The following is a 25,580-nucleotide window of genomic DNA, read 5'->3' on the forward strand; positions in this document are numbered from 1 at the left end:
CATTAGACCAAGTAACTGGGGTGCTAGAATTCCTCTTTCGAATGTTGTCTTTGAAAATGATTTCTTGTTCATGGAGTGGATAACAAACGATTGAAAAAGATGATGAACTGATTTCAAAAATGAAAGCTAAAATGCATGGAAAAATATAAATGTATGCTTCATGGAAAAACGTTAGCTACAGCTAAAAAGATGGAAAAATTAACTTATAAATAATTGTATTGAATATGATTGCACAGACTCTATCTTTAGTGTACAACATGAAAGGTTTATCAGAAGAAAGAAAATTTGGGTCCAGCTAACGGTACCTCAGGGTTCACTGACCCGAGTGTGTTGTGGAAATGTGCATGTTATGTGATTAATAAGCGTGTGTTTTACTTTTGGAAATTACATTTATTTAGAAGGTTTTTCAAATGAAGAACAGATGATGATAAGGAGTGATATATGAAAGCTTTCAGCGAGTGGTTTCTGCTTGTTGTAAGGTTTGGTTCTTGACCAAAGTAGCACCATCAGGTTTACCCTCCTGCTGTCTGAACAGTCACAGACAGTCAAAAAATCAATCCTCTTCCCCTGCCATGCCTTTTACACAGGCTAGTCACCGACAGTCAGATCATAGTTTCAGAAAGCACTGTGATTAGTGAAATTCAGTCAACAGACAAAAGCAGGCAAGTGGTAGGCGCAGCTGGCTTATCAATCACCTACAGTCAAAGCAAAGCTTTATCAAGTTACATAAACAGTCACAGACAGTCAGTCCTGCTTTATGTAGGCTGCAAGGACAACTTTGCACAGAATGTATGTTTGCATAGGAAGGTTTTAATATTTATTTTTTTGTTAATGATTTTTATGATTTTTGTTAATGTACTTTGTTCAGTAAATATTATTATATGATGTGACTTGTGAACAGTCTTAATATTGTGAATATCAAAAGGACCATTGAAATTTAAAAAAAATATATCAACTGGTGGTCATTGAAAACGTAAACCAGCGCTGTGGGGACATAAAATGACAGGTTAATGATAACAAAATTGAAACGTGTTGTCTATTTCTCCAAAATATGATTATGCAATTTTTTTTTTAAATATTCATTGATTTGGGTTATCCTTGTATTATTGGTTTGTCTGGGTGTGTTGTGAAGTACATTAAGTTATTTTGAAGTACATTAAGCAATTGAAAAAGAAACTCAAAAAGCTGTATTGCCCTGGACTAACTGAAATGTTTTGCCTCGGTTCTTCCAGACTGCAAGCAATTATGCCAGTTTCTGCTATGTCATGTTAATAGTTGGCCAGAGTTAAATATATGTTGAATAAAACAAAGGATTTTAAAATGTTATATCCTTTTTTTAGCGCGCTTAGGTAGAGTACAATTTAATTTGTGTTTTCTTAAATTCAATTTTCTTAAAGATTGTGTGGTGCCAATTTTTTTTAAAAGCCTTTATTGTGTGCTGTGATGTGTAATGGTGTATTCATGGTAGGCAGTACACAAAACTAACCATTGTACAAATTAAGGGAATTAACTCTGATAAATCTACTGATTAAAACCAGTTGTATTTGGGGGATATGACCTATAATTTAAACAATCGATCGTGGATTAAATACAGAAATCACATGTTACTTTGAGGGCAGAGTGTTGGGGCCTATTGGAGAAGCCATTGAGACGAGTAATTGGATTTAAAAATTAAGATTATATTCGTGGGAAGCATTTTTTTGAACAGCAAAGCTGTTGCATTTCGTTTTTAAAACTGTATCACTAGTAGTGAATAAACAAAATGAAGCAATAGAAAACCTTATCTTTCTCTGTTCATTCAGTTTGTATGTCTGTGTGTATTTTTTATTTAAAAATCCCCTTTGTTTTCCCTCCATTAGCTGGTGTATTTTTAATTAACACACAACAAGAGAACAAACTGGCATGTTTCTATTACAAAATTGTTTTATTTAACTTAAATAATTTAATCCTCTACACATGTAGCTAAATTTAGCATGCACTTTATGCACCATTACTGTAGACTTAATCATTTTTTAGGTTATATTACCTGGTTTTCTTTTTTTGTTTAATAAGATGCCCAGTTAGAGAAAGATGAAAAATTTAATGAGAATTCGTTTTATTCCACCTTAAACCTCAGTCCATCATTTGCAGCTATCCAAAAAGTAACTGACAAAATTATTGTTGAAAAACCTACTTGGTTGAAAGATAGTAAAGGGACTAAACTCCCTGTGAAATTATTCTTTCTGGCAAGCTGTCATTTTGAAGAAATCAACGAAAGAAGGCCTTTCCAACGATGTGTCTAAAGACGCACCGTTGTTACGAACAAAATGCACAAATTTCAAATGATGGACTATACCTTTAATAAGATGATAAACTTGAAGTGGGACATATGAAATGCTACAATTGTTGTACAGTACATAAAGTTAATGAAGGGTAAGGTGAGACTTCACACAATTTCTTACAATGCAGAAAAACCTTTTAAGTCTGCATTGGAAAAGACAGGAGTCTTGAATAGCAGTCAAAAAGTTGAACAATGGCCACTGTTTTAATGTTGAGAACTGTGTTTACTTGGTGGGTGACAATGCTCCCTCAGATCCTTGCAATGAGAAATAGTAAATCTTCACAGAAAAATAGAATTCTGCCTAACAAATTTAGTTTTTTACTCAAGGGGCCTTGGTGTTTGAATGATGGGTTCCTGAGAACGTTAAATGCAGGTTAACTTTATAAAGAAATAATTAAAATTTCTTAAACAATTCTCTACCTCCAACTGTTTGCCTAAAACTTGGTTTACTTTCCACCAAATTATTTCAGTTCCCTGATATTTTTGGGGGATCTGTATTCAGCGTGGAATTGCCAACTGTAGGATTCGTTTGAAATTAAGCTGCACTTGATCCACCAGTGCAGTATGGCTGAAAAAAAAAAAAACCATCAGCGTCATGAGTGATGTTTAAAGCTCATTCATAAATACCTAAGACAGTTTACCCATTCCTATTGGTCGAGAGCCCGTCACATGGCCGGTCTTAAACGGTTGATAACACATCGGCTGGCTGGTCTCAAACACTTTTCCAGTGTCACATGAAATTTGGACAATGAAATCTGGTCCCTTTTACCCTTTTATTGGTTGAACTTTCACAATCCTCAGTTAGGCATGCGCAATACTACCAATGCGTCCGTATTTCATAGTCCTAAATTCACTCTACACCGGCACAGCTGCGTTCTGCACCACAACGCGCAGTACGTGCCAATATCCGTATAAGGAGTTGTTAACGATTACTCACAAGAGGCACATACGATAACATAGCCAGAGGGGTGTTTAAAAAACATGAAATAACCCTGGAAAAACCCTCGTTATGAGGGAATAAATGTGTGCTTGGCCGGTATTAAACACTATGTTTAAGACCGGTTTGGAGTCTGGACGCTGATAATGACCCAAGCTGAAAATCAGCATCCAGACTCTAAAGCGGTCTTAAATCATAGTGTTTAAAAACCGGCCAAGCACACATTTATTCCCCCATTTATTCTGCCACCACCATAACGAGGGTGTACTATAGTAGTATGCTGCAAATGGATAAATAAAGGTACCTTAATAACAAATTTCCAATTCCAAAACATGATAGACATATTCCAAAACTGTAATCTTTTTTTTTAAAGCAATTTTATTTCTAATAACATACTTGGACCTAGATTACATGCAACAGTAGCTACAATTGTTTACAAAATTGTAGTCTGGTAAATCACAAGTCAAATACGAGAAAAACATAAAGTCTATCACACATCAAAATCATGCCAGATCACAATTGAAATTGGACAAATAAAGTAATGCAAATGGCGCTGTTTTTTTATTTAGAACAAATAAAAATTGGCACTTGATGCGACAGGATGACTTTCGATGACTTGTGATAACTTGATTACAATTCCGTTTAGTGCTACATTATTCAAGATGATCATCTGACCCTTTTTAACATTAAAAGAAAACATGGCATTTACATGTCGTTAGTATAAAAACTGTACAGTATTATGCAAACAAATTCTAAAATATAAGTATTGTTAACAAACTATTGGTATATAAATAAGCATTACTATGTACAGTTGAGTTGGATTGCTTTCATTGTGCCAGTGACCTTTCATAGAATAAAACTGGAGAGGAAAGTCACTTTCGTTTTTGGTTTCTATTGAGGAAGAACATACGTGGAAGGTTTGAGAGCAAATATCTAGAAAAAGTCAGGTTTCTCTGATTGCCTTTAAAACAAGAAAGCAGGAAGTTATAAAAATAGTAACCTCTATACACAAGGTTTTGTTGTTAATGGTTTGGCACTTAAAAAAACAATAAGTACATGGAGACTGTGTTCAAGTGGTTAACAGGTAGAAGTGATCACATTTTGTATTGGTAAGAGCCATTTTTATTAGCCAAGGGAGACATTTATGGATGTAAGGAGGGGGTAGACAGCATGCCAAAAAGTATTTATGAATGAGGATAATATTGTGATTGAGCAATTATAAATAAGATGTTTATAAAACCGGTCAGGGAGAGCCTGGCAGCTAATAATGGCCTCTTACTGGTTTTAAACCAGACGTTTATAACTGCTTCATCATACTATTATCCCCTTAATTACTTCAAATGTCAAATTGCTTCACGAGATCCAATCACTCGTATTCTTGCAAAATCCTCCAATACTAAATCGGCGAACTAAATTACATTTTTGAGGTGGACGAAAATGCCCCTCAGGTCAACCTGCAATTTGCTTCCACCACACCGGAACTAGCCTTCGTCGATAGTGTCATGATGGTATCTGACCCCTAACAACACTAGTTGTGTGCTATGCACTGTAAGAAGCGCGAACAGAAACCTCACACGGCTACAATAGGCAAATCAGTTGGCAAAGAGCGGTAAGATATAATCCCACACACTATCCATGAACGCCTTGACCAAGGCTAGTACAATCGCGGTGCAAGAGAAGCGCAGGTCGACCTGAGGCCAACTTAATAAATGGCTCCTAAATTTTATCGCGGAATTAGTCTATTCCTCCTGGTGGATGCTGAAGGACTGGGAGGGTTTGGGTTAAAACCTCAGATCGTGATTTTAATTCTCCCAAACTCGAAATTGCATCATGTAAGACTTGCATTGCACTCAGCCTTCACAAAACGTTTGGAGAGAGGAGAAATGGTTGTGAAAGGGCCTGGCGCTTATTTCAGAGAGAGCTGTCAGCGTTGCTCTACTTCTTCCCCCAGACTTCTCTTCTGCTGATCTTCTTGGCTCGGTTGTTGGTCTTGGGATGAGGAGCGGCGCCAGCTTCTACATGACGACCATACAAACTGAAAATACAGATCCAAGCTTAAGTAAGACTAGGGAAAGGTATACCTGCAAATAGCTCTTGCAGACAATACAGCGGGCAAGCTGACCTCAAAAACCTGCAAGATTTTACGAGAATACAGCACATCCGGGCACCATAGAATCTACAACGCGTGTAATGTCCTATTTTTTCTGCAATTTATTTTGTGCCTATCCAATCAAGGGTAATAAATGCATATTTCGAAAGAAAAGGAAGCATTACAATTTACAACATATTGAAAATATTCCAAATTGATGACTGTTATAAAATTAAAACTGTAGGCCTCAACTTCCGTTCAATCGATCACGCAGATACCAATGGGGTAAATTCAAATGCTGGAGTCTGTTACTAGACTAGTCAGTGTTTGGTACCCCGATGTTCACGTAAAAAGTGAACATGGACTGGTGAGATTTTCACGCTCTTTCCAAAGTAGTTTTCGCTGTATTTTCTCGTTTACTGGGATGCTCATACTTGATTCAATTCACACTGAGCAGAGTCGAAACAAGTGGATTATTGCCTCCAGAAAAATATATTGAAGCCTTCTAACAACAGCATTAAACAAATTTTCAATGTTTTCACCACTTCAAATTGCTAATTGTAACCCAACAGGCTTTATTCATATATCATCAAGTTGCTCTTGACGTGATATTTTAAGTTTCACCCACAAAAGTGCTATTTAATTGCTATTTTTCTAGTAATATAAAATTTACTTTTCTTGATAGAGACACTGAGTAAAAAAAGATTCTACCCAACAACTTAAGTAAATCTCTTTGTGCAAGTTTGCTGCAAAAGCAATCCAAAATAAAAGCTTTCTTTTCAGGGTTTGATGACACCAAAAACAGAAAAAAAAGTTGTTTGTTTGTTAACCAGCTTGCGCCGGGATTATTTTGACATTGACCGGACACAGGCGCGGACTGTTTTTCATGAACCTCGATGCCAGACGGGTTCAGGCCGTCATCTTCGGGTAGCACACCCTGATATTTCCGGCCTCGCTCGCTGCGAGCGGGTCGCAGACAGATAGTTCGGGCATCGCTCGTTTTGTGTTTATCCGTTCCGAATACCGCAAAACCTTTGCGTGTATCCACTTCATCCTACGTGATGGAAATCCAAATCCAATGAGCACAGAGACGGCAACTTTCAGGAATATTATCACAATGTATAATTTATATGGATTCTTTCTTTTCTCTGATTACTTCTTCATTCATCAGTACTTACTACTTATAAGTGTCGGAACGGATGTAGTCAAAGACATGTGACACGCCCACTTGGAACTGGTCAGCGATGGGCGGGACCCAGGGGTTGTTCTCCGCCTTGAACGCTGTGTGACCACTGTACAGGTCAAGCTTACCTGCAATGAACATCCACGTGACAATGTTAACATCTCAAGAAATTATACTGTATTCAAAACAAACCACTGTAAATGTGCTAAATGTTTCCCTACTTATTCTCAACGGAAAGAGGCCGGACTTGAATAAGCATTGGGGATAAGATATGGGGAAAACTGGTTATTCCAAGTGGAATTCCCCCCCCCCCACAAAAAGTTAAGTTGTCTTAGTAAATGTGGACTCTTTTTTATTAGAAAGTATACATAATGCTGCAACTATTAGAAGAAGAAAAATACATACAAGACATGGATTTGAACTATTGGCCAATTAAATTATTTGCAAGTTTTCTTTTATTTGACGCTTATTAACCTTCCTAGTGGAAAGACAATACTCAGAGCGATATGTGAATCCCTTTAAAACCTTGTAGGTCACTCTCACGTGAAGGGATATGAAGTGTTAAAGTCACTGTGTCACCAAGAGAGTCACTGCCCCCCGAAAAAAACACTGCAGAGGAAAGAGGGGTGAAGTGTGACCGAATCTGCCTGCTTGCCCTGGTCTTAATCACACCAAGAATAGGGCAGGGGTTTGAAGCATTATCCATACTCCACAGACGATTACCTGAAAGGAATTTGAAGTGTGGGTGCTAACTACATTTTATGAACAAAAGTGGTTTTGCAAAATTTGACGGGTTGTGAAGTGCAGATGACTAGGAGGGTTAAGATTAAACTGATAGCTGAAGAGTTTGGGGAGTTTGCAAGATTGAGGAAAGTAGAGCCCAGAAATGACACCCTCAAAGTTTTAAGTAAATAGAAATTGAAAGAATTTCCATTGATGTCTTGAATGGTACATGTAGAGGATTTTTGGAGGATTCAGGTAAATTGAGAGAGTTAAGGCCGAGTTGCCGGTCCTACCAAGTTCTGGTGGCAGCACGGTGAGCCTGTTCCCCTGGATGTGAAGTTCTTTCAGTTTCTGAAGGTCCCCGATGGCTTTGGGCAGCCCTATCAATTCGTTGTCTCTCACTGCAAGCTGATCAGAAAGGAGAAAAGACAAAACAGATGGTCGTTCCTTTCAAATTATGTTGATCTGAGCAGGAATACAAGATCCTTTGTGCTAGCTTTTGCTGTTAGGGTCTGTTGGGTAAGGCAGGCTGGAGTTTTAACTTTGGTTGTTACCAAGTAATTTGTAAAGTTGGTTAGGGGTACCTGGTCCAATTATCTGGAACCGGTTCCTGACATCAACGGTCGGGTAGTTGGTGCCCATGCACAGCCCAACTCGATAGGTGCAGATGTTGTTGCCCATGAGTGAAGTGGGTGGTGCCTAGAGATCAATCTACTCCACAGTTCCCCAACTAATAATGACCTTCTTTTGAAGTAAAAAAAGAATGTAACTCACCACTTCGAGTTTGGTCAGCTGACCGACATCCTCGGGTATAACTTCAAAGTCATTGTCAGAAAGATACAGAGCCCTCAATGTTTCTGTGCATTTGAAAAATAATAAAACAGCCACTCTCATTTTGCGTAAAAAAAGGTGAAGATTCTCACAATACTCCAAACTTCAACTGGTCATTGAAACCCTAACTCCCTAGCATAATTTACTAGGAACTGTACCCATCCTGGCAAATTCCAACACCATAATGGGACATTGTACACACAAATTGTTGGGACTTAGATTCTGGAGTTATGCTTAACCCATTGTAAAAGACCATCAGTTTAGGGGTACTGTACCAATCTGAACAGATTTTAACAAACCATGCTGTTGGCTTTGATGGGTTGAGTTATGTTAGGGTTAAGCAATCAAAGCCCCATCTGAAGTTACAGGGATGGGTTCTACAGCACTGAACGTTGCAAAATGAAGCAAAACTAAGGCATCACAAGTCAAGTCACAAGCTCTTCAAATGAACTGTGACAAAAGCATTCCTTTGTCATTGTTTATTCCCTGTTACCTGTAATTAGACTTGTCTATTGATTTACTTGTGATCCACTTGTGATAGACTGTGCTTGAACACTGAACTGGGTGAAATACTGAGATAGTGTTTGGACTACAGGCTTGTTTTTGCTTCATGTGAATACTTAAATGCAAAACAAAATTGACGTCAGAAAATATGCAGCGCAAAATTTACTTGGCATACAATTCTTACAGCTTTTGCAAACAAGCAACGCAAATACGTCACAATCTCGTTATGTACCATAATTTTCGGAATATAAGCCGCGGCTTATACGTTGATTTTGCCCATGAAAATGTTTACTGCGGCTTATACACAGGGCGGCTTATACGCCGAGCCTTGAAGAATAAAAATGAAATTCACATGTGTATTTAAATTAAATGTACTGGTATAAGAAGAGATATGTTGCTGAAATGAATTATCAATTAAGAAAGTCATTAACGAACCGAAACCACGTGCCACGTAAAGGTGCCGAGCGGTAAAAAGTACGGTGAAAGCTGTCTTCGATCGACGCGACGCTTGCAACAAGCCGCACGTCATTCTAGTGCTGCTGCATGCAGCATGCTTTCCCCAGCTGACCACACCATTTCAGATAATATAGGGGTGTACTATCTTGGAAACAATAATTACCAACCTTTCCGCTGTTTAAAAAAAGAAAAAAGACGACTAATACTTTTTATGGTGTCCGAAACATTTCTTTATTCGATAATCAGTTGTTCAACGTCACAATAAAATGTTTGAACTTGAAATGTATTCAAGAAATGATGTAAACCTCAAAACACGGACTACATCACCCCTTACAAAATTAATGGATTCGTCCACGAAAATGGCAGCATCGTTTTGACTATTTTTGAAGAAAGTTACGATCGAAACTTGAATACTGCTCGTTAGTAATCACAAAAAAGTTTTGAGATAAAAACGGACCTGTATATTTTTAGGACAAAACAAATCAGCATATGTTGCCACAAAGCAAGATTTGTAGGTAGCGCTCCAGTCAGACAACACACGCAATGGGGGAAAATCACGGTGGGTTGCACACTCTCTCACGTGCTGCAGGAAAATGTTGTCATAGGCCGGCGCGGCGCAGGCTGCCGCGCCGGGCGATGTATTAACTTTTACGGCTGGGGACCGGACGGGGCAGCCGGCAGCAATTCCCGGTGTTTATTTCTCATCATCAATTTCCACATTTGTTTGTGAGAGTATCGATTGTAAATGATTTGATACAACTTTTGTGGCCCTTTTTATAGCTTCTGTAGTGTAAATGGAACTGGTTCAAAGCATTTTGGCTAGAATTTGGAGGCCTTACAAAATTGAAACCGCTGCCGTCGGTGTGGCTTATACGCCGGTGCGGCTTATACGCCGACTTCAAATCTTAATTTGCAGATTTTTGCGTGCTGCGGCTTATACGCCGCGCGGCTTATATTCCGAAAATTACGGTAATTATTTTCCCGCTGAATATGAAAAGAGCGATTTATTGAGCTTAGGAAGAGCCTGGCTCAAAGCGAGAGAATAATTTTTTCTTACCGAGAAGGAAGAAGTTTCCCGGCAGACTGTTCTCTGTCAGGTTGTTGTAGGTTGCATCAAGGACCTCCAGCTTGGGGAAGGAGCCAAACCCACGTGGCAAGGCATACAGGCGATTCATTCTGCAAGACGAAATGAAACATCAGTATCGTGAAACTGTAAATCTTTTAGATCCTACAAAAATTCATCAAATGTTGCGGATTTTACAGCATTCTGATTTGCAGCCAATTTTACTTAATGTCGAGGCTCTCTCTCTAAATGACCAATTGAACAGAACTGTCTCAGTGGTCAAAATCAATCAAGCGACTACATTTTTAACTGTCCGAGGTATCCCAGCCCACATGAAGCACTACTGACTTGCTGCCACAGTTGCTCTTACTTGATACTGCCATGCTTGGACTGTAGCTGAATGATATGCCAGCTAATTAATACCTGTTGCCTTCTTTCATGATGATTGAATGTGACTAGTCACAGTGCTTGATGAAAAAAGATGAGTTCCATTGTATTCTTTGTTCATCAACTTTATCGACTACGAGAAAGCCTGTGACAGTGTTGACCGAGACGTGCTATGGAGGCTCCTTGACCATTATGGCATACCACAGAAGTTCATCAACCTCATCAAAAATACCTACAAGGGAATGTCATGCAGAGTTATACACAACGGTCAGCTTACCGAGGGTTTCGAAGTAAAGACGGGAGTTCGCCAAGGCTGCCTTCTGTCCCAATTCCTATTTCTAATCATGATTGACTGGATCATGAAACGTACCACAGAAGGAAGAAGAAATGGGATACAATGGACACCCTGGGTACAGCTAGATGACCTCGACTTTGAAGACGACCTCGTCCTCCTTTCTCACAGACAAAGACAGATGCAGGACAAGTCCAACACCCTAGAAGAAGAATCAGCACCAACTGGGATGGGGATTTACGGCGGCAAGACCAAACTACTGACAGTGAATGCTGCTGGGAACACAGGAATCACTCTTGGCGGTAAAGCTTTAGAGGAAGTGTACTCCTTTGTTTACCTGGGCAGCATAATCGACAAGCAGGGTGGCACAGATAGTGACGTCTAGGCATGGCACGGTAAGGCGCGAACAACATTCTTAATGCTGTCTAAGGTTTGGAGCTCGACGAAGTACTCTACCCACACCAAGATCCGAATCTTCAACTCAAACGTCAAGTCAGTCTTACTCTATGGCTCAGAGACATGGCGAACCACAAAAAAAAAAGATAATGAAGAAGATCCAAACATTTGCAAACAAGTGTCTGCGGAGAATCCTCCGCATATACTGGCAGCAACATGTCTCAAACCAGGAACTGTGGAGGAGAGCTCAACAAACCCCAATTGAGGAGGAAATCCTCAAGCTCAAATAGAGGTGGATCGGCCACACTCTAAGGAAGCCGATCTCAAGCATCACCAGACAAGCCTTGACTTGGAATCCACAAGGGAAAAGAAATAGAGGAAGGCCAAAGAACACCTGGCAGCGAGACACAATGGCCGATGCGAGACAGATGGGATACAGCTGGAAGGAACTGGAAAAGCTAGCGAAGAACAGACCAAGATGGAGTAGCTTTGTGGATGGCCTATGTGCCACTAGGCACCATCAAGGCATTAAGTAAGTCACAGTGCTTACATAAGATCTGATGTTGGTGCCTAGCCTGAGTATATGACAAAGAAGGGGAAGTGCATTGAACTTTTGTCTGTCTGTTCGAACAGTTATATTTCCATTGTCACAACTCCTCCCCCTTTAACCAATAACACTTGAACCCTAATCCTCTATAAAATCCTCATGGCGGTTTTGGAGGATTTTCATTCATTGTCATTAGTCTGGTAGCTGACTATGGAGAAATGTGTTGAAATACAGACTAGTACCAGATATGCCAGATGTTTCTTTTGGCACAGTGTTGGACTGGTTGTTTCAGATGCCATTCTATTTTCTGTTATTGCATGTTTTCAGTCCCTTAAGTTTTTGGACTCTCATACACAGTATTGAGAGTCTTAACTTTTTGGACTACCCTCACTCCTTAATGTGACTGTTCAAAATTTCTGCCAGTTCAATACTCACCCCCCCCCCCCTCCCCCAATGTACTACATCTTAGCACCTACCCTATGTTGAGGTACTTGAGGTTTTGCATTGAGCTGAGGTTCGTAGGTAGCTCCTCAATGTAATTGTTGAAGAGGTTCAGGGTCTCCAGTGAGGTCAACTCTATTATGTTTGGAGGGACCACTGGGAGAAAAAACATAAGAAAGATTAATGTTTCTTCCCCAAAAATAATTACTTATTAGAAAAGCGTTTCATTTTTAACCATTTTCTGTCGTAAAAAGAAATGCAAACTACTTCTGGTATTAAAAGAACATTAAACTAAAATTAAGCAAATTACATTCTTGCATTATTAAAGACACCTAAGACCTTGAATATTTTCATATAATTTTATAACAATGTTTATAACCCCTCACCCACAGATTCTGTGTCTTGATTGGCCGAGAGCGAGTCACATGGTACTTTCTATTTTTGCTATCTTTCAGTGTATGGCCAAAAGTACTACACCCGTAGCAACCAAAGTACTATACCAATGGCGCGGTATTTGTGTGCAAATGCATGCTGGTGTGCGCATTGAGCTTTGCGCGTACTGTTCCCAAGAGAACGCTCCACAGAGTTGGGTTCAAACATTTCGTGAAGGGGTGGTTTGAGAGAGAGAAATACATTTCCCACCAATTTTATATTGAAATTGAAGTTTATTTTAACTGTGTTCAGATTTAAATAATTAAAAATATAAATAAACTAAACCAAGCAGAATCTGTGGGTGAAGTGTTATAAAACAAATATTGAATGCTTATCTCGTGGTGAAGTAAAACCAGCCTCCCTCGGTGATCCATGGAACATTCTATTTTCCCTCGGCTTAATGTCCATGGATCACCTCGGGAGGCTATCCCGCTACTCCTTCACCCCCCCCCCCCCCCCCCCCCCCCCCCACACACACACAAAATACAAAATTTATAATCAGTTCTTGTCATTGACGTTTACATTTTTCTGAACTTACCATCAATTTTGTTGTGGCTCAAGGTGAGTCGGCTCAGATTCTTCAAAGAGACTGTTAATCCATAAAAAAAATTTGAAACAAAAATACTCAAAATTAAAAGTCAATGCATAGAAAATAAAAACTCGAAAAACATTTTAGACAAATAATTGACACAATTTATCCCAAAAAATTTTTTTTTTCCCAAAATTGTTTTTTAACACAATTTTTTACCTGAGGTGTGCATGTATTTCACTTACTCAAACAATGCAAATGTTTGCCAATGATTTCCAATTGGATGCATGCACAAAAAGATTACGAACATTGATAGAATGTGCAGGAGTGGAACGCTGCCTTGCTCATGTTGATGTCATTATGATGTCAAATTATTAGTAATGCCGAGCATGGGCCAGGAAAAAATCAACCTGTTCCCCTTTTTTCCCGGCCAGTTCTTTTTTCCTGGCTGCCTCCTTTTTAATTTTTTTTTTTAATTCCAATACATTTGCAATACATTTTGTACATAAGCCCCCTATATTGTCAATATTTTGTCTTTTTATTTGTCTCCAACAAAATTGTAGCTATGTAGGAAAGGTTGTGGCTCCTTTTGGTAACAATGTTGTTTCAGCAAAATAGTTGAGAAAATTGAAGAATCCATCAACCCGAAAACGCCCGTCTTCTTCACTTTTTTATATTTTTTACTCGGCTCAATATGGAATCTTGGGGATACCGAATAGGGTCAATGTTTGTTCCAGGTTTCACATAAATTTTGGACGAAAAAGGATAACTGAGTGACACAGGCCATGCACAATACTAGTCCGAGTAACTAGGACTCTACGGATCGCTTTTTTAACATTTGGACATGGTCGGGCATACTCCTAGAACTATGAGGCTCCACTACGTGGCGCCTCATAGTTCTAGGAGTAGGTCGGGCGACCAAAAGTTAAAAAAGCGATCCGTATAGATAGTTACTCGGAATAGCACAACACCTGACTTCACACACATTATCACACAAAAACGGCTTTATGGTATAGCATAGACCGCTGAGAAATTCGTCCACTTTTCTTGATGTAATTTTTGTAAAAAGGAGCCTTGCATGCGGTGTGTACTCACAGAGTCCGGGTGTGTCAACAAGTTTGCTGATCCCCCTGTCACTCAAATCCAGATCGGGACTGTTGTGTTCCCTGGCCTCTTCCACTTGTTTCTTCACAGATTTAGACATTGTTGAAAGATAACAAATACATACAGTGTGAAAAATTAAGTCAAATTACAATATCAAGTCTGAAAAGTGTCAAAAACGAACTCTAAATTTCAGCATCTGATTACGTTGTGTGGGCTAAACCCGGAAGTGCCTAGGAACACCCCGGTCTCTGCATACATGCAATGCACGTGCGCAAAAACATAGTGCTAGACGGTCTTAATTGTGGTATGAAAATCACATTTGCAGTAATTTTTCGAAATTGAAATTTCATAAGATGTATAATAAATTAATTTTAGATAGTTTCTGGAAACTATGTTTGAAATCACTATTTTTTGAGGAAGAATATTTGCCATTTTTCAATGTGAATAGGTTTCCCATCATGCACTATTATGCCATTAATTCTGCGGACGGAAGAGGGGACGGAAGGTCAGTCTCGCGTTTCTGAAATTGTTGAAATATTTTTGACTGTGAATCATTTGTACGACATGTTTGTATGTGTTTTTTGTCATTCTCGTAACGTACAGCGATTGTAAATGTTAGAACCGCCGTTTGTACTTTGTTTTCGAACTTAGAAATCAAATTTAATGTGTATTTACTGTCTAGCCATGCTGGCTTTGCCGCCGCGCCGGCCTTGCAACGCTTGCCGACGCCGGCGTGGGGCGTTCAGTGTGGAATACAGGTCAACTCGTACGCGAACCAACTCGTACGCGACCAACTCGTACGCGGCACAATTCGTACGCGAACCGACTCGTACGCGGACCGACTCGTACGCGGACCGACTCGTACGCGGACCGACTCGTACGCGGACCAACTCGTACGCGGACCAACTCGTACGCGTGAGTTTAGATGATTGGTTTAGCTCACATGGACAGATGAAATTAGGTTCGGTACGGTAGGTCGGCATAATTTTACCTTTTTTGAAACGTTGAGATTTTCAAATTAAATGTAGTTGATTTTTGAATCCGCCAGTGCTACTTACATTCACGATTTTTTAGAGAAGAATTCTGCGTTCGTTTGTTTTTTTACAAGTTCGCTTGATTGATTGGGAAGTACGGTCTTCGCGATAACCAGTATGATTGGTTCCCGCCGCACCACGCACTGTATAAAGAATGCATGATTGAATCGCTGTAACCTGTGTATGCCGCGGTACAATTGCTGGTTGGTTAGACCATGGAGGAAGGAATTCCTTCCTCCATGGTTAGACAAGTAAAATGACAAGAAAACACCGATATTTGCGAGGTCTATTGTATAAAAAGGAGCTACTATAAAAAAAGGAATATAGCATCACGCATGCTTATACAGTTGTACGGACAGTGTCCGCCAGTTTTTTGCTTGGGTCAGATAGTTTTTTAGTCCTAATTGTTATATATCCAAATAATATTTTGTAAAAAAAGAAAAATGGGGAGTTGATTTTTATTTTTTGTTAAAATCAGAATTTTATATAATTTCACCGGAAATACGAGGTTTCTTGGGTCAAATGCGATTTTCTTGGGTCAGAAAATTAATTTTTTGCTTGGGTCCGATAATTTTTTAGTCCTAATTATTATGTATCCAAATTATATTTTGTAAAATAAAACAATGGGGAGGTGAATTTCACTGATTTTTAAAAATTAGAATTTTATTTAATTTCACCGGAAATGCGAGGTTGCCCTGAAAATAATTTTTTTTCTTGGGTCCGAAAATTAATTTTTAACTTTGGTCCGATAATTTTTAGTCCTAATTATTATGTCTCCAAATTATATTTTGTAAAATAAAACAATGGCGATACAACACTCGTCTAACTACAAAAATCAGTTACTTTATTATCATCATTCACGGGTTCACTCCCAATCACACACAACGGTCACACATTGAACTACGGACTACCCGTCACACTATTCCCAAATTCTTCCCAACCATGCCAACCCAATCCTCGAAACCACTCGTAAAACAGCCCGCGTACGAGTTGGTTCGCGTACGAGTTGGCTTGCGTACGAGTTGGCACGCGTACGAGTTGGTTCGCGTACGAGTTGGCTCGCGTGCGAGTTGACCAATCCACGTACGAGTTGACTCGCGTACGAGTTGGTTCGCGTACGAGTTGACCTGTTTCCTCAGTGTGTACGTGTGCGGTGTGTGCGGGGCGCGTGCAACTGCAAGTGTGGCCAGAGCTCAATTCTTTTTGGCAAAAATTCCATACTGGGCCACCACTCATATTCCTCAATATGACCTGAAAAGTACCAAACGTGGAGTAATTGCAGAATACCCCGCCACTCGGAAATACACCCCTAAAATCACTGGCTACGACTGTACGAGGTTGGAATCACTGAAAAAGAAACATTTCAAGTCCGTTGCCAGCTACGCGGATACTGAGTGGGGTCCATTATTTGAGAATGAAGCAACACAAAATGAATGGGAGGTCCTGAAAAAAATTCTAAGTCCAAACCAACCACCCTGTTGGCGGCTACGGAGTGGGAGTCCCCTTGAATATGCTTGAGAACGAAGCAACACAAAAGGAATGGGAGTTGCTGACAAAATTGTAAGTCCAAACCAACTACCCTGTTGGCGGCTACGCGGTTACGAAGTGGGAGTGCAATGGAGCATGACGCATAGTACATACAAGTAGCGCTGAGAATGTTTATTGAGGTCAATCAGCCGTGACCTCGTAGCCGGCTACAAGGTGGATAGATCGAGTGGCGGGGTATTCTGCAATTGTGCCCCAAACGTTGTTAATCTGATGAAGAAACACTGTATAAGGAGTGCAAAAGTTCTTTGATAATACTTTAAAATGTTCTGTCATGGCCTAGCTCTACTGAGTAGAGCGTTGAATTACGGGTACCCCTCCATACAAACGCTCCACCGATTTGCCATACTTTGGTGACGGCGTCACAGTAGCATAGTCACATACCCATGCGAGGACAAAAAGACCCCCAAAAACCCGGTAAAGAGAATACAAATAAGAGAGACAGTTACCCTGGATTGATTTACACATTCATGACGTTCCATCAGACCCCTTACATTGTTCCCAAACAGCGAACATTTTGAAGAAAAACAGCAAAATAGTCTGAAAACTTACAGCTCAATGTGTTCGCCGTGAGGCTCAATCCTTGCACCGGTTTGCCGAATGAGGGCGTCTGACGTGACGTCACCGTCGTTGCTCGATCGAAGAAAAACAAGTCGCGCTTTATCAACGACTGCTTCGTGTCAGTCAATGATACGTGCTCCAATCCGCGCCGTACGACAGTATGGGCTTTGCACACACCCAAGGAGCAGGTATCATTACACGAGACAGTCGTTGATAAAGCGCGACTTATTTTTCTTCCATCGAGCAACGACGGTGACGTCACGTCAGACGCCCTCATTCGGCAAACCGGTGCAAGAATTGAGCCTCACGGCGAACACTTTGAGCTGTAAGTTTTCAGACTAAATGCTGTTTTTCTTCAAAATGTTCGCTGTTTGGGAACAATGTAAGGGGTCTGATGGAATGTCATGAATGTGTAGATCAATCCAGGGTAACTGTCTCTCTCATTTGTATTCTCTTTACCGTTTTTTTGGGGGTCTTTTTGTCCTCGCGTGGGTATGTGACTATGCTACTGTGACGCCATCACCAAAGTATGGCAAATCGGTGGAGCGTTTGTATGGAGGGGTACCCGTAATTCAACGCTCCACTCAGTAGAGCTAGTCATGGCCCATAGACTTTGTGCAGGAGCTCTGAGTGGTGGCCCAGTATAGAATTTTTTCCCGTAATGAAGCTTAAATTCTGTAAATTCATGCGAGCGTAGGATCTTGCATTGCCAAGAAATTTGAGGGGAAAAAAACAACTTCAACACAAAAACAAACTTACAGCAGAACTTTTGATTTTCTGAGGTCACGCACGGTACGCTGGTACTCCGAGTCGTGCACACGCGAAATGGTAGTAACCGCCCGGGTACCAGTACAATCTCGTGCGCCGAGTGTTTCTATGCAAACTCTGGATATACTCATGTATCATGTATGTAGCCACGTTCACGGGTCTAACCTGGACCCTTTATAATATCGCCTTTTTTAACATTCGGACATTATGGTCTGGCGATAGTAGGGTCTACGTTTATAGGATTTTCCGTTTATAGTGCAATAGGCACAAGGGATTGGTGTGTTTAGACATCACCCAGTCAGAGGCGAGTAGAGGCAATCTTGACCTCTTGATCCATCAGACATGCCTGGGTACACAAACTGCTGTTGCATGTTATCACTGGCTCCGGCGCGAACTGGTTAAGATCTCACTCTCTCATTGAAACCAGTTTGGGGATTTTGGACTCGCCCAACTAGTTAAAAGCGATATTTAAAACCAACATGTGTGTCACAGATAGAGTGCAGGGTTTTGATTTTTTGAGGGAAATGTTGGGTAATTATTTTGATAATTTGGGGGTACAATTACAATGAAGAAGACAAACGCAACACGAAAATAACGAAGGCAATTACTGCGACGCTATGTTGATTCAGATGGCATCAACTAGAAAATGCATTTGAATCCCGCATTTTTTTTCTACCAAAAATACTGTTCAAAATCACCACAAAAATAGGGTGATCAGAATTAAAAGTCTTCTGCTTTAGGATACAAAAGTCCTTTTTAAAATAATAAAAACATTCTTGACTTTTTAAAGTTGACCAAAATTGAAGGGGCCTGTACCTAGTACACAATCCCCAAAACTTTTATAGTAACTTACCGCTCTGAAACATATTAGTGATGACATCTTTTTGGCTGCTTTCTTTCAAGTAGGGTTCTTAAAAAACAGTCAAATCCAAGGCTCGCCCCTCCAAGAAAAATCTGGGACGTTCTTACAGTTTAAGTTTCTTTGTGGTGGTCCGAAACATGTTGCATTGCTGGATGCAGGAACTCAAATGCACTTTCTTTTGGATGCAAGTCCTACGTTTCAACAGTCACTCGGTCTTAGATGTCCAGTTAAGTTTACACTGACGGGCGCATTGACAAACTGCACCTGCATTTCTCCCATGCGGTGTGAAGTTGCCGGGGTCTAGTAGCAATGATGTAGTTTCTAAGGTGTCACTCAATACCTCTTGAGGAGGTTGGAGGCAAGGACCGTGATATATTAGGAGCAGTACAAATTGTTGGCATTGTTGAGAGATTCATGTGTATAATGTGGTTTGTAAAGATTTTGTCGTCTTGTACATACAGTAGATGTGCATTAGAAGCATGCATAAATACCATTGAATTGCATGCATTTGTAAGAAATGCCATCGATCCAAAAACATGAAACAATACATAAATTGTGCTAGAGAAATCTGTATATATATATACACATGTAGGTTCAATTATTTATTTATTTGAAAAAAAAAAAAATTATTAGCAAAAGTAATTTTTGAAAAAAAGTGGCCTGTTAAAATGATATGTTAACAAATGTAAACATGATTTGAACAAAACCAGTTATTTTTTAAAAAAGTGGCCTGTTAAAATGATATGTTAACAAATATAAACATGATTTAAACAAAACCAGACAACCAGATATTGAAATATATTTGGGATTTTTAAATATTTTTTTTTCATAGACGACATGTCAGAATGTAGAATTTGTATAAAAAAAAGTTCAAATGACTTTAAATTTAGTGCAGTTAATTTTTACAACCAAGCCAATAGTGTCTCTTTAAGCATGCAGTGGGTCGCTTGGGCAGGCATCTCCCGCTGGCAACATCCGTGCCTCTGCATCATGCTCAGTCACAGAGCCAACGAAACCCAGGCTCTGCCCTGATGCAAAGCAGGGCTGGCACAGCATGCGTCTGGAACGATAATTGCCAACAAATGTTTCATGGCCTTACCCTCAGGGGCAACATATGTCGTGAAGTACATGATCGTACATTCAAATTTGGAAGCTGTTTTTTGCAGTCACCTGCTTTTGAACTGGACTGTAGCTAGTGACATGTCTGCACGGCTGCCGGGTTATTCCTATTCCCATCCCCAATGAAAGATGCATAAATCACATCATTATTGTAATCTCATGCATTTGCTGTCCTCATCAAAGATGATTGTTTACGCTTGCTGGGAATGTTCCAAGTCATTGCTTCATCCCTCACACTTGATTGACGAGCGAACTAAACCCTAAGGTCGCTAGTATTTCTTTTAAACTCATTTTAATGGGGTCCATGTATCAACTATGTTGAACCTTGGTCAGCTGCTGCTTCAGTTTGACTAGAATAAGCATGAAAAGTGTATAGATCTTGCATACAATGGCAATGTTACTCATGTTTTGGTTAAATTGAGAATATAATTTAATATTTGTTCATATTTGTACTCTCCTCTTTATCATGTATGTAGGCAAATGGAACACTTGGCTCGGCTTTTATCAAGGAGGATGGTGACGTGAATGTAGTTACATCATGGAGCTGTATAGCTCCATGGTTGCATGGATGAAGAACATGTATGATGGCATGCCACACCTTTGTATAAAATCACAGGTATGTTGTATGTTGTTTGTTTGTTGGGTTGTTTGTTTGTTTGTTGCTTTTTAAAGGGAAGATACAACATTTGCAAACATCACAAAACAAAATGATCAAATTATCACAAAATACCTTACTTGATTGTTAAAGAATGACAGTCTAAATAGCATCCTGTAAAATAGTGGCTCCTGGTATGCTGACATTCTCAAGAAAAATGGTAATATTCCAATGCTGGTCGGCTGATGACCAGCGTTGGAGAAAACTAGCTTTTTTACTCAAACACTGCTCCTAATTTTTCACAATTTATTCCGCGTTTTGTTTGCAATTGATTACACACCTGTGAAGTGTGAAGGGGTTCAAGCCTGCTAGACTGATCCTCTGACCCTACAATTCCCCAAAGTGTATAAATTCTCCGTTTCATCTTAAGTGGGGTCAGGGAACCAGACTACAAGAACATGAACGGTTTTCTTGGGTTTTCCAGTATCTACAAGCCCAAAACGTGAAACAAGTCATTTTAACAATATTTGCTATAACATACTAATCCTCCAAATTCATTTATTTCTGAAAATTGCAGCAAAAGCAAACGTTGTACATTTCCCTTAAGTAAATGTGCTTCATGACCATCATTGAGCACTCCTAGGGAGAGACCGATTGCTGGCGTGCACTGGTTTACGTATATGGCGCAAATTACTAACGATTGATTGTATTCTGAATGTGCACAAAACCATATTGTACGGCCACAGTGCGTTCAAGTCCCAAACTCTCTATTTGTTGAGCAGCTACAAATGCAAGGAGTCCATAAGGTTGATGCATCTCTGTGTCCCATCTGCCCAGTGATGAGTCTTATGCCGTGAGGCGGGCCGCTGAACACTGACATGGACCTTCCACTTTTTCTCCAATCTTTCGTTTCCTCAACCTCTTTCTCTGTTGCTGTGTTTTCCGTCTCTGTGTGTTCTCAAGTCTCTTTTCTATCGCTCATTCTTCGATGAGTCCGTTGATGGTGTTCAGCTGGATGGCCGTCTGTGATAGTCAAGATTATGAGAGCTGAGGGCAGAACACAGATAACATATTTTTTATTTGTTCAGACAGCAAATCCATGCTGCCACATTGTTTGACTGAAATGTTTGGTCAGCCATAATATAATGCATCCCCCAAAAAACATTGTATAGGTCTTACTGTTGTGAAGCTTAAAGATAATTATTTTGAAATGAAAAAAAAAAGTAGCGCTGTCATTTAATAACTTTAACCTATACATGATAAAATTTACTTTAAGAATAAATATTTTTTCCTGTTTTTTTTTTCCCAGAGAGTGGCTATGAGCAGCATGTGATTCTCTGGACCCCACTGTTGCATTATCTTCAATTTTGATGGTCGAGGTGTCCACGATATGTGTAAGTTATTCCTAAGCTACAAATGTTGCAGCAATTTTTTGTCTGAAATGTACATGTACTGCTAACCGGAGATTTGTCGGAGTGCGGATTGTTTCACCCTGTGATGACAAAAGATGCCTTATTCTGAGATGGCCCACAGTCAGTCCCTTCTCCAGTCACTTTTCCCTACTAATCTCCTCAAGCATCCTAACTGTACCCCATCCCATACCCCCGTCCCTACCATCCATCACCCACCCTACTTCCTGGAGTTGTGGCTTGTCTGTGGTGCTTTGTTCCGTGAGTGGAAAACAAGGCTGTCTGAGGGTACAGTGTCTGAAATCTCCGTAGTATTGACAGATATTTACTGAACTCCTGATGGAAGTTTTGCCTGAAGAAGTACCTTTCACTGATGTATAAAGCTATAAAGCACTGTACGTATGCATACTCTGTGCTGCCTGAGATTGTGCGAGAGCATATGGGCTCCGTGCACAAGCACTCCTTCGACGGCCAGAAAAGAAGAGTTGGGGGAGACCTAGACTGGTTCCCGATCCATCCATTACATATTTCGAATGATCAAAAGTTATTGGGGGCGGGGATTAGTCTGGGAGACCGTCGCACAAGTACTGTGCAGTACGCACACGCTGTGTGTCCCGTCCACGGGACTCTCAGAAGTGGTAAAAACGCGCCCTCTTTTGTTGGTGCACGGTGGTTGGCCCCGAATTCCAGGAACTTAAGAAATCGCCATATCTCGCTCCCAGACCTATTTTCATGAAACTGGGTGGTTCTTGAGTCCGAAGTGCTAAATGGTAACACATGGCAACCAATGGAAATGCACATGCTAATGAAAAGATGTTTTATCAGCTTGGATGACCGTGACATAATGCAGCACCACCCTATATAGGAAAAATTCCCAAGATTGCTTGAATAGGATTCGAACCCACGACCTCCTGTTAACTTGCGCAGATGTCTCAACCAGCTTGACCTCTGAGCTTGCTGGGGTTGATGGCCGGTTCGAGTCTGATACAGCAGTGGGAACAGCAGTCCGTGATTAAAGATGAAATTTCTGCATCACTGATATGTTCTTTTCCTTGGTTTTTTACCCTAACCTTCCCAAATCCTCCAACATTCTCCTTGCATAAGTGGAGGATTTTGAAGGATTGAGGCTATGTGGCAAAAATGTGTGGCTGATTTTGTAGGATGCGCTGTGTCAAGGTCTTAGGCCGGACGTTGTGTTTTTATACTCAGCCGTGTATAAATTTAGGCCTAGATTATACTTGAAACCCTCCGCATTGCTGCATGATGTCACTGGCTCTGTCTCCACATTTTGACCATTATTGCTGGAGAATTTTGAAAGATTGAGGCAATGGTCACCTCTAACACATTCAAGAAATAATGGGCAATTCCACGGTTACTCACGTTACATTTTTGATGTACTTTTGAGTTTCCTTTGGCTGTAATTACCTTACTGAAAAGGTTTAATAAATGTTATCCCCATGGTAGATAGAGTAGACCTAGACCTACCTAAGCATCAAAGATGACATCCAGAAAAATGTGTTATGTATGATAAACAAGACGCACAAATCGGTTACTCACGTAACATTTTCGTAACGTGAGTAACCGATTTTGTGCGTCTTGTTTATCATGCATAACACATTTTTCTGGATGTCATCTTTGGTGCTTAGGTAGGTCTAGGTCTACTCTATCTACCATGGGGATAAGGTTATTACATAAGGTTATTACAGCCCAAGGAAACTCAAAAGTACATCAAAAATGTAACGTGAGTAACCGTGGAATTGCCCTAATGGAGGATTTTGCAGGATTAAGGGTGTATGCAATTTTTACATGGAGGCAGTTTGAAGATTTTGCAGGATTGAGGTTGCATCCTAGCAAAAATGCCTAGGGAGTTAGGTTCAATGTAGGGTTGAGCCTATGGGCTCATGAAAGCATTTTTTTTCCCAGTTGCATAAATTTATATAATGAATTATTTCCACAGGTGGGTTGGTCTCTCTTCTTTCACAAATGATCAGAACTAACTTCTGACACAGAAGGGGTGAAGCACCGAATGAAGGCAAGTTCAAACCTGTACGCCTTTAAATAGAGCAAGTGTCTAAACTGTCGAATTTGAAAATGTCAGATTTGTTTCATCTTCTGACCCATTTCGGATCTGTAAGAGGAGTATGCTTCTGTGGCTTCAGAAGATCAGCCAAAAGCAAAACTTCAAACCGTGAAAATAAGCATGCAAAATAAGCATAAAAAAGACTCCGTGCACAAGTACAAGGGACTATTAGAACTACTTTGCCTGACGATGATTTGGACATACCTCACGCCATATGCAAGCAAACCAGTGCCTGCACTCGGTGTGTCCCTTCCAATGGAGGTCTCGGGAAGGGCTCATGCACGGAGTCTATAAGTATTCGATGCACATGAACATGGATTCCTGAATTTTGTTTATCAAAAGATTATAAGACATCATCAAATGTAGCTTTAGCAGGTATGACAGCTTTCCCTCCGGAAATAATGTTTCGGCTTACCATAGGCAACAGGTCAAGTGCCCAGTGATGACAAATCATGCCGTGAGGCTGGCTGCCGAACACTGACTCGGACAACTTTCTCCATCTTCATTCTTCCCACTGAGTTTTTCCATCTTTATTCTTCCCTTCTCCTCCCCGTCTCTCTCCCCGTCCTCTGGTATTTCCTCCTTTCTTTGTCTGACGATGTGTTTGGCTGGATAGCTGCCTGTGATAGTCAAGATTATGAGAGCTGAGGGCATTTGACATCGACTCCCTTAATTACAACAATATCAGAAAGTTTTGTTAGCCTTAGCAATGCCCATGGGTGTCAATGACCCCTTTGTGCCCATGACAAAATAAAATAAAAAAATATCATGTGATGTCTTGTGGTCACCTGCTTCGGTCAAAAGTACAAGACGATAAAGTTTGCAGTTAATGTGTGACTGTACCTTATGTACCTCGTTGGAAAAAATCTTGCAATTAGTTGCTATGAGAATATTTATAAAGGGTAATCCAAGGATTAAACCAAATTTAAAATGTTTCCCCATTTTGATGTTTTTTTATGCTTTAAATGCTCCTTACATTTTATGGCAGATTGCAGATCTCTGGATGTGGCCACAAATTCAGAAGTACACAGGAGGTATGTAGTTTCTGTTAATTGATGTGTAGTCAGAATTTGTACCATTGTCATGAACATGTTCTGTTTTACTATACTGCCTCATACCCTACCCTAAGTTGCATGTGATGTGTAAAGTGTCTTCATTTAAGACCACTTTAAATCCCATTCTTACAATATGGACTCTATTCACAAATACCCCCCTCAACAGGGGGAGAGTTAGGACAGGTCACTGGGAGGGACATTCACACGCATTGCCGATGGTGCCCAACACTTGCACCATGACGTACCAAGTTTGTGCAGATTCAGAATAAATTAGCTGTACATACTTTTTGCCAAGGGGATGTGTGACCTAGTGGTTAG

At 40.2% G+C, this 25,580-nt stretch overlaps 1 protein-coding gene and 1 long non-coding RNA gene across 2 annotated transcripts; one reads left to right on the forward strand and one right to left on the reverse strand.

Annotated features, from left to right (window-relative positions):
* Positions 1 to 3,617: 3,617 nt before the first annotated feature.
* LOC119720420 (ras suppressor protein 1-like) lies at positions 3,618 to 14,477 on the reverse strand. The gene is made up of 8 exons (XM_038190086.1): positions 14,226 to 14,477; positions 13,140 to 13,190; positions 12,205 to 12,325; positions 10,101 to 10,219; positions 8,027 to 8,109; positions 7,546 to 7,660; positions 6,525 to 6,657; positions 3,618 to 5,292 (listed from the first exon to the last, which is right to left on the reverse strand). The coding sequence occupies exons 1-8, from the start codon at positions 14,332 to 14,334 to the stop codon at positions 5,193 to 5,195; spliced, it is 831 nt and encodes a 276-aa protein (XP_038046014.1). The 5' UTR covers positions 14,335 to 14,477; the 3' UTR covers positions 3,618 to 5,192.
* A 180-nt stretch (positions 14,478 to 14,657) lies between these two features.
* On the forward strand, positions 14,658 to 24,386 carry LOC119720421. Its single transcript, XR_005270090.1, has 4 exons — positions 14,658 to 14,739; positions 20,600 to 20,739; positions 22,028 to 22,112; positions 24,085 to 24,386. It is a non-coding gene; the product is annotated as an uncharacterized LOC119720421 (long non-coding RNA).
* The last annotated feature ends 1,194 nt before the right edge of the window (positions 24,387 to 25,580 follow it).

This window comes from Patiria miniata, unplaced genomic scaffold, assembly GCF_015706575.1.
Source record: "Patiria miniata isolate m_02_andy unplaced genomic scaffold, ASM1570657v1 HiC_scaffold_9, whole genome shotgun sequence".
NCBI classification, from domain to species: domain Eukaryota; kingdom Metazoa; phylum Echinodermata; class Asteroidea; order Valvatida; family Asterinidae; genus Patiria; species Patiria miniata.

What these genes read in the sequence shown, in the direction of transcription:
- LOC119720420 (XM_038190086.1), bottom strand. Translation starts at nt 14,334, where the DNA reads ATGTCTAAATCTGTGAAGAAACAAGTGGAAGAGGCCAGGGAACACAAC. An exon ending in GAGCCACAACAAAATTGATG is followed by an intron (nt 12,326 to 13,139) that starts GTAAGTTCAGAA and finishes TTTTTCTCCCAG; the next exon opens with TGGTCCCTCCAAACATAATA. An exon ending in AGCTGACCAAACTCGAAGTG is followed by an intron (nt 7,661 to 8,026) that starts GTGAGTTACATT and finishes CTTTCTGATCAG; the next exon opens with CTTGCAGTGAGAGACAACGA.